Source organism: Trachurus japonicus, unplaced genomic scaffold, assembly GCF_045865225.1.
Source record: "Trachurus japonicus isolate A0001 unplaced genomic scaffold, Traja_1.0 AP031027.1".
NCBI classification, from domain to species: Eukaryota; Metazoa; Chordata; class Actinopteri; order Carangiformes; family Carangidae; genus Trachurus; species Trachurus japonicus.
The window spans coordinates 1-8,865 of record NW_028221160.1 but is presented as its reverse complement, the minus strand read 5'-3'; the positions used below and the strand labels follow the sequence as shown (position 1 = coordinate 8,865).

The window sequence follows — 8,865 nt, the reverse complement described above, 5'->3', positions numbered from 1 at the left end:
GCCAGTTTCTTGACTCAATTGTCGGTTTAAATGGCGGATGCAATCGACATTAAACTTCCTCACTCCCCCCTGCCCCGCCCCGCCCCCCGCCCCCCAAAAAAGTCCGTACTTCCCGTCCTGACCGTCCTGACAGTGGAGGCGTCCTGACAGTGGAGCCTGCACCGGAAGAGACCTCACAGCGGAGGCCTGCAGCCAGGTGCCTCTCGAATATTTGGCCATTACTGTAACTCACATATCATTTGCATCATGTACCATACATTCAATACTACTTTTCTCCCCCTGTAGCTGAGAGTGAGTCAGCTAGTCATGGCAAAAGCAGCAGTCAGCAAGCAATCTTCAGAGTCAACGTGATCCTCTCCATCCCTAACATCGCCATGGTTCCAGCTCTGGAGGAGGTTCAGCAGGCATTGAACAGGGCTGTAGAGTGTGTGGTCAGTGTCAGCAAAGGAGTTGGCCAGTGGAGCAAAGAGAGGATCTCCAAGGTGGGTTTGAGCTGATGAAAGAAGCAGAAATTTGTCATGAGTAATGGATTTATTCTCATATTTGATGATTCTGTAGTCTGCCAAACAAGCCCTGAGATGTTCCCTTGTGTCTGTTTTTCATTATGCAGAGAAAAATGAATGAAAGACGAATGGCAGCTCTGAAACGAGACAGTTCAGAGAGTGACTCAGAGGATGGAGCAACAACATACAGGAGCCTGGCTGGTATGAGAGGGCACGAAGCATTGCCTAACATAACCTCACTCGTACTTTGTCTGTTTGACTTCAGAGTTATTTATACATTGTTGCCAACATGCAGACCAGAACACTGTTCATTATCTACTGCACCACACTCACTTGATAATCAGATTTCCTTATTTCACAGCTCAGCAGAGCAAAACCTCAACTGACTGGGAGCAGACAGAGTTGTGCAGATGGAAATGACATGAATATGTCAGTGACTTTGAAGAGAAACATTTAAACAAAAGACATTTGTCACTAAGATAGAGCAACCCTTTCTGTCACATACCATCAAATCTAACACTGAGTTAATGTAGTGAATCAAACAACACAAACTTTGAGTATAAAAGTTTGTGCATCCACTGACGTGAGCATCCACTGAGTTTAGAAAAATAAACAGGGTTAATAGCAACATTTTATATCTGAAGAATCATTCCCCAGTGTCCATACCTGCAGGTGCAGCAATCAAACTTCATTATATTCAGTTGTCATTAGTCCAGCTCTTTCTGAACAATCTAGCAGTGATGTGTAATTATGTATAATTCTCAATGATCCTGTGAAGATACATCCTCAACACCCACTGTCTCTACTCTGTCAAAACATGTATTCTAACGTATTCTGTGCTCTGAACTCTTTCCAGATGGCAGCACCTCAGATATTTCAGCATCTGTGATTCAGGCCATCCCATTCCAAGCTCGTAACTACTACAAGAGTGTGTCTGAGAACAAGGAGATAGTCAAACTGGTGTCTGTTCTCAGTACCTCCATCAGCTCCACCAAAAAGGTACATGCTTTTTGATTTTAACAAGGCCATCATTTGATTGATGCATATAACATGTGCAGAACTGGATCTGTACATATATATCCATTTAAGTATTATTTTAAATGTATTGTATCCTGACTGCGCCAACACATGTCCACTGTAAATGGAAAAACACAGCAATTATATTTACATTGTAAATATTCACTATTTACAAAGTATCTCCTGTTTATTTTAATATGCAGGACGTGATGACTGCTCTCGACCGTTTTAGCCGTTATCATCATATCTGGAGAAAGGACCGTGAAGACACCATGCGGAAGTACAATACACTGAATGACTGATAATCATATCTGACTTTGGTTACTGAGAATTTCAAGTTTCATTGATAACCTATTGCCATTGAAAACAGTACAGACCATCGTGACATTTTTTTCTTCTTCTTTTTTTTTATTTTTACAGATTCATCCAGGGTAGTCCTCTGCTTTCAGAGTTTGAGAGCCAGATTCTTCTTTATCGAGATCTGGAGCTGGAGATAAATTCAGAACCTGAGTTCATTACAGTCGGAGCTCTGGCTCTATTCACAGGTTAGATTAACTGCTTTGCTGGAACTGCATTTTCAATTTCATAATCACTGATAAGAAGTCAAAAGAAACTGACACCAACACTTCCAGCCAATCCCTTTCTGATCTGTGCATGCTTACATCTATTTCTTTGTACTAGCGGACCTGAAGATGTCCCTCACTGCTGAAACCAAGAGCTGGATGGTGGACTATGGGCTGTACTGCAACAGGAAATATCGCTCAGAGATGGAGCAGATCTTTGCTTTTGTAGATGAGGCAGGAAAGAAACTGAATCGACAGATCAAAGACCTGGATGATATTCGCATTGCCATGGCAGCACTCAAGGAGATCAGAGAGCAGCAAATATCTATTGATTTTCAAGTTGGACCCATAGAGGTAAAGCCCAGCACTATGTCTTTATTCCTGATGCCCTTTTTATACACACATAGAAATACACATACTGTAGTAGGGCAGATACCAGTGTTTCCAGTTTTGAACTTTTGACCATTTTAGAAGTGTCTAGAGTGTCATTTATGTCTCTATAGTGAGTCTGGCTTTCAATCACAAAGTTTATTAAATTATTTAGATTTGTATGAGCATAAAGCCTTTGCTAATATTTACATGGGAGTTATGTACTGGGTCTGTAGCTCAATGGCAATACAGAAAAAATCCAGGAAGTGAAACTCTTACATGTTTTATGCCTTGCTGTCAAGTGGAAAAAACAGTTTTCTTGCCAGTGGGTGAAAACAAAACCCTGCACTTGTGTGTGGTTGTGTGTAGTGACTTTCTGTACTCCATCATCAAGCTGGACCAAATGTTAATGGTTGGAGAATGGAGACTTTAAGTTACATACAAATTATGTCCTGCTTCTAAATGCAACTAATGATGATGTGATGACTTTCACGTTTCAGGTCGTCATATTTAGATTTGTATTTTCAGTCTAGATATTGATTATATCCATTGTGAAGAGCTCTTAATTAGTGATTATAAATGTATCATTACAGTACTCCCCAGACCACAGTTCCAGACTGCTTTCACTCTGATCTTTATACAAATGTTAATAGCCAAGAGTTTTTAATACAGTCTTTTAATGATCACTCTTCCCTGCTGTGGACAAAGTGGCACATACAGTACATATATCCCTGGTCAGAACCGAGGCTACCTGCAACACTTCCCCTTGGATGACAGATGATGTTCACTGCCTGAGGAAGAAGTGTTTCAGGTCTGAGTGACTCTTGTAAACCGCAGGTCTAGAAGAGCCGGGTCTGTACCTCAGAGATCTCAGGCTTTCTCTCTATATCTCAGTTAAGGAAGTGCAGTCTGCCTACGTTGCCATTTTAATACAATCTACCTAAGATTCTGTCTAATGCTTTTAATGCTACTGTTTCATCACCTCTGTGTTCATTGCCATGTTTTTCTGTTAATGAGTGCTTCCCCTTATTGGCTCCCTGTTACACACAGAATCAAGTTCAGTGTTATTTCTTTTCCTAGTTTTTCTATGTTTTGCACTGATCTTTCACTGTTGAGTTTTTTTTTTTTTTTTTTTAAAGAGTTACATTTAAAACACTTTTCGTAATGCTATATAAATGCATTTTTGATAGCATATATTGTATGTTTCATCAATCAAAATTAAGATGCAATGTTGCATCGATGCAACATTGCAATGATTTTAGAATATTTGTAGATCAAGTCACACAAGTGTTTTTCCCTCCTCACAGGAGTCCTATGCCATGCTTCATAAATATGAGTTGTCAGTGGCTAAAGAGGAGGCAGATAAAGTGGACACGCTGCGTTACACCTGGGAGAAACTGCTGTCCCGGAGCACGGAGGTACAGAACGAGCTGGTGGCCCTGCAGCCAAACTTCAGAGGAGAACTGGTCAACAATGTGGGGGCCTTCCTTGAAGACTGCCAACACTTTTACCAGGACTATGACAAGGTAAACAAAACAAACCAAAAAAAAGCCTTGTCAACTACCTACAGTAGCTATTTATTTGAATTGCAGCATTTTAATGTGATTTCATTGAAAACTAGCTCAGTAAAGACTTACTTTTTCCCCTCTGTGTCAGGATGGCCCCATGGTGGTGGGGCTCGCTCCTCAGGATGCCAGTGATAGACTCATTATGTTCCAGGTTTGTGCTACTGATGATCTGTGTAATAATGGGTGTAGTAAATAATTCATTAGTTTTTCAGTCTCAGTTAATTCTTTATAATTTGGGTCTGACTGGGATTATTTTGGCCTGCTGTTATTTTCTGTTAGCGTAGATTCATCAGTGATGTAAAGTATTTTAATGTGATTCTTGAACTGATATTGAATATTTTGTTGCCATTCTTGTCTTTAGAATCGATTTGACAACCTGTTCAGGAAGTACATCACTTACACGGGTGGAGAGGAGCTGTTTGGACTTCCTGTTACCCAGCATCCTCAGCTGTTGGAGATTAGAAAGCAGCTGACTCTGCTGCAGAAGCTGTATGGCCTTTACAGCAATGTCATTGAAACAGTCAATGGTTACTACGATATCCTTTGGGCTGACATCCACATTGAGAAGATCAATAATGAGCTACTGGAGTTTCAGACGAGGTTAGACAATTTGTTTAATCTTTGCACCACATTAAAGTAAATTAAACTCATCAGTATTGAGCTGTAACAACCAAAACTGTGCTGACCTGAGCTAAACTGAAAATTGTACTGAACCTGAAACAAACAAGAATCAGCTAAACAAACCCCCACTGCTGTTTTATTGAGCAATTAAAAAAACCCTAACCCTTTAAAAAAGGTTTTGCACATAGTGATCAGGGAATAATGCTCCAATAGAAAATGTCAAGCATCAAGCAATGATATAAAGGAAAGGAAAAACAAAGGGAATTGAATTAATTGACTTCCATTAGCCTGTCCTTCCCCTCAGCATTGTCCCTGTCCTGCCCGAAATAGTCCTTTCCCTGGATTTATGCTTTATGATGTTTTTCATTAAACGTTGCATGAATGCTCCAAAAGATTTCAATTTCATCATCCCATATCTTTGCACTCTGTCCTCTGCAAGGGTTTATTCATGTTGCACATGTCAAAGGGAAATTGCAGAGGAAGCAGCCTGAGAAATATTGAAGTATTTCCATGAAGTGGAAAAATAGTTTTTAACTTTTTGTGTTCCTCTTGACAGTGTGAAACTGCTTTAAGCTTGAAAGCAGTTTAAGAACGACTCAGAGTTGAAGAAGACAGGACAGCTCCATCTTCCGGCAGACATGTCTATCAAATTTTGTAGAAGTGTTACTTTTGGCCAGGTACACTGTGCGTCTGTGCAGTGATGCTGGTGCACATGTGCCTCAAGAGGACGCACACATACATAGCTAGCCTCTGAAATAACTTACGTGAACTGAATTAATCTCTGGTTTGGTGGACTCTGATTTGCTGTGAGTTTGTTGACTGATATGTCGTTTTCACTCCCAGGTGTCGCAAGCTGCCTCGAGCTCTGAAGGAGTGGCAGGCCTTTTTAGATTTGAAGAAAACCGTTGATGAATTCAGTGAGTGCTGCCCTCTACTGGAGCTCATGACTAACAAAGCAATGATGACGCGCCACTGGAAGAGAATTACCGAGGTCAGAGATAAAGGCCACCGTTATATCACTTCACTCACCAGTTACTTTCATTAACACCTACAGTACTCTTATACTAATGTAATACGTGTCCACCTGAAATCTACTATGAACAGACGATGTAGTTTCCACATTGACAAATCTGTCAATCTGTCGGTTTTGTGACCAGGTGACTGGGCACATCTTTGAGGTGGAAACAGATACATTTAAACTACGCAACATTATGGAAGCTCCTCTGCTCAAGTATAAAGAGGAGATTGAGGTAAGAACAATCATAATATGCTACTTGTATAGGTAAAAATAGATATGAAAAGCACAATCATTTTTTGTAAAGCATAGTATATTATAAATAAATAATTGTTCCTTTTACATTTTTGACTGATTTTGGTAATTACATGTATTATGTGAAATGAATAGCACAAATAGATAATGTTGTTTCTAATATGAAGTTTAATTTTAATTTACCATAAAAAAAATGAAAATAACTATTCCAGAGGAGGTAGGGGTCCCCCCCTTGGGAAATCACTGCCAGACTGGATGTATAGGATGAGATCAGACAGAGCTGCAATATGCTTTAATATCATCTTCACAATTCAGTGAGCATTAATCCTTGTGCCAAATGGATGTGTTTAAGCTCAAGCATCATTTTCATTCAAGCCACTGAATCAGCTGACAACTTATTAATAATGGTTCAGCTCCAATGATAAAAGTCTACAGTACCAGATGTCTGTATGAAGAGCCTCCTTGTATTTTGTAATTATTTAGTCTATGTGTTGTAGGTGCTACAGTACGCACTTAACTAATATTTGTAATGATATTTCATACTGACAATGCTCATGTTGTAGTAAAGTATTTTTTATTCTTCCCATATTAAAATGATCCTGTCATTTTCATTGCTAATGATTCAACAAATCCCTGTATTACACAGGATATCTGTATCAGTGCTGTGAAGGAGCGGGACATTGAGCAGAAGCTGAAGCAGGTGATTGCTGAGTGGGACAACAAGACCTTTACATTTGCCAACTTTAAGACTCGTGGAGAGCTGCTACTCAGAGGAGACAGCACATCAGAGATCATTGCCAGCATGGAAGACAGCCTGATGGTTTTGGGGTCTCTTATGAGCAACAGGTACGTCAGTGCTGAAACCCATATTGGGACTTTGATGAGAATGCGTCAAGCGTTTTCTTTGGGGGACTTGCTCTCCCACCAGAGGTCTGGGAAATGTCATTTGATTGCCTCATATATTCACAGCAACCAAACAATGTGTCACTGTGTGTGGTATGAAATAAGATTTACATGCTGATGTAACATCTGATGTAATTTCCCAGGTACAACACCCCATTTAAAGCCCAGATTCAGAAGTGGGTTCAGAATCTTTCCAACACCACTGATATCATTGAAAACTGGATGACTGTTCAGAATCTCTGGATCTACCTCGAAGCTGTGTTTGTGGGTGGAGACATTGCAAAACAGCTGCCCAAGGTACATTACATCACAGTGAATTATTCACATTCTCTACTTGCATGAACTGAACAAGACAAGGTCAAAACCAAGTATGTGGTTACGATACAATACGATAAACTTTATTGTCCCGTTCAGGGAAATTTGTCTTGGACTCTGTAGCTACGCCATAAATGCCTTGATGGCCACAATGACAAAAAACAATACACCTCAGCCATACCAACCCAGCAAACACAAGACATAACAGCATTGCACATATCCCATAACATAACACATATTGCACATACCCCATAACATAACACATATTGCACATATCCCACAGCATAGCACATACATACACCTCATAAATTCACCATAGTAAGAGCACTATAAGAATTATTGCACAAACTCAAGCAGTATTATTGGACCGCATGTTGTCAATTCCCGATTTTATAACTGCAATCACCAAATGGAAAAATGAAAGATAAAGACTGACCCATGGTTTCAGCTTTATTATTTTGTGTTAGCACATTGATACCATACACAGCAGCAGTAACACTGGCCTCGAACTGCTACTGAACAAGAGACATCGGGGGGGGGGGGGGACTTAACAGCCATTAACCACAGGATAGCTAACTGAATTGTATAGGCTAATTTCAGCAGTTGTTAGTGGTGAAACAGCATGATGTCCATTAAAAGGTAACCTTACCATTGACATGAATCCTGTAAAAAAAACTAAAAAAAACAGAGTAACAAAAAAAGAAAAAGGCACTGCCTAATGCTTACCAATACAGCTGTCAGGTTTCTGAATGCAAATAAATCCCACTCTCCTTGATCCTTTGACTGTTCTAGCCCCTACTTCAAGCACCTGCCCCATCTCTCTACACCAAAATGGTAACAGACGGTGAAAGAAACAGAAAAAAGTGCATCATGAAAAAAAAAGTAAACATCAAATTTAAAAAGCAATTATTGTGTATTGAAACCTGTTTCAGTGCCAATATTTATGTCAGTGTCAAAAGAGGCACTAAAAACTTGTTTTGGAAAAAGATTCATCTTTTTCCAAAACATCTTTTTCCAAAAGATTCATCTTTTTCCAAAACAAGTTTTTAGTGCCACTTTTTCCTTTTTTCAGCACAGTGCCAAATTTTATTTTCAATGTCAAAATCCTACTGTCACTCTTCTCATACTTAAAACCCAGCACACACACACAGACCCCAGCTCCCCATCTCCCCATCCTCAAAACCCACAAAATTATGACAGAAGGTTGAAAGTAAAAAGCAGTGACACTGAAAAATAGTGACAGCATAAAAATTTGACTGAAAAAAGACATAAAAAGACGTGAAAAAATCAAATCAAAAGACTGTCATTGAAACACAGACCACATGCATGCATGATAAAACACCAAGGGGTCAATGCCAAAAATGAATGTCCGTGTCCTTCCCTCTTTCAATCGCTGATTATGTGATGAATAATTATATCATCCTCTTTTAGGAAGCAAAGCGTTTCTCTAACATCGACAAATCATGGGTAAAGATTATGATGCGAGCCCATGAGATGCCCAATGTAGTACAGTCATGTGTGGGGGATGAGACCATGGGACAACTGCTTCCTCACCTCCTTGAACAGCTAGAGATCTGCCAGAAGTCACTTACAGGGTGAGTATGAAGTACAAACACTGTTGTCACTCTCATGTCAAAGTGATACGAAGATATGAGGCATGAGCAGTTCAAACATTATTCAAAGAGGAGTACTTTTGAAAATGGTTACAAGGAAACAGTTTATTTTTAGTGCGGTAC

The 8,865-nt window shown here is 39.7% G+C and overlaps 1 protein-coding gene across 1 annotated transcript; it reads left to right on the top strand.

Annotated features, from left to right (window-relative positions):
- Positions 1-288: 288 nt before the first annotated feature.
- Positions 289-8,724, top strand: LOC146959811 (dynein axonemal heavy chain 5-like; the record flags this gene model as incomplete). The annotated part of the gene is made up of 14 exons (XM_085772881.1): positions 289-482; positions 611-704; positions 1,360-1,502; positions 1,724-1,800; positions 1,941-2,065; positions 2,202-2,437; positions 3,760-3,978; positions 4,109-4,171; positions 4,382-4,620; positions 5,485-5,632; positions 5,799-5,891; positions 6,558-6,757; positions 6,958-7,111; positions 8,561-8,724. Coding segments are annotated over exons 1-14 (2,063 nt in total), but the record flags the coding sequence as incomplete, so codon positions are not given.
- Between the last annotated feature and the right edge of the window lie 141 nt (positions 8,725-8,865).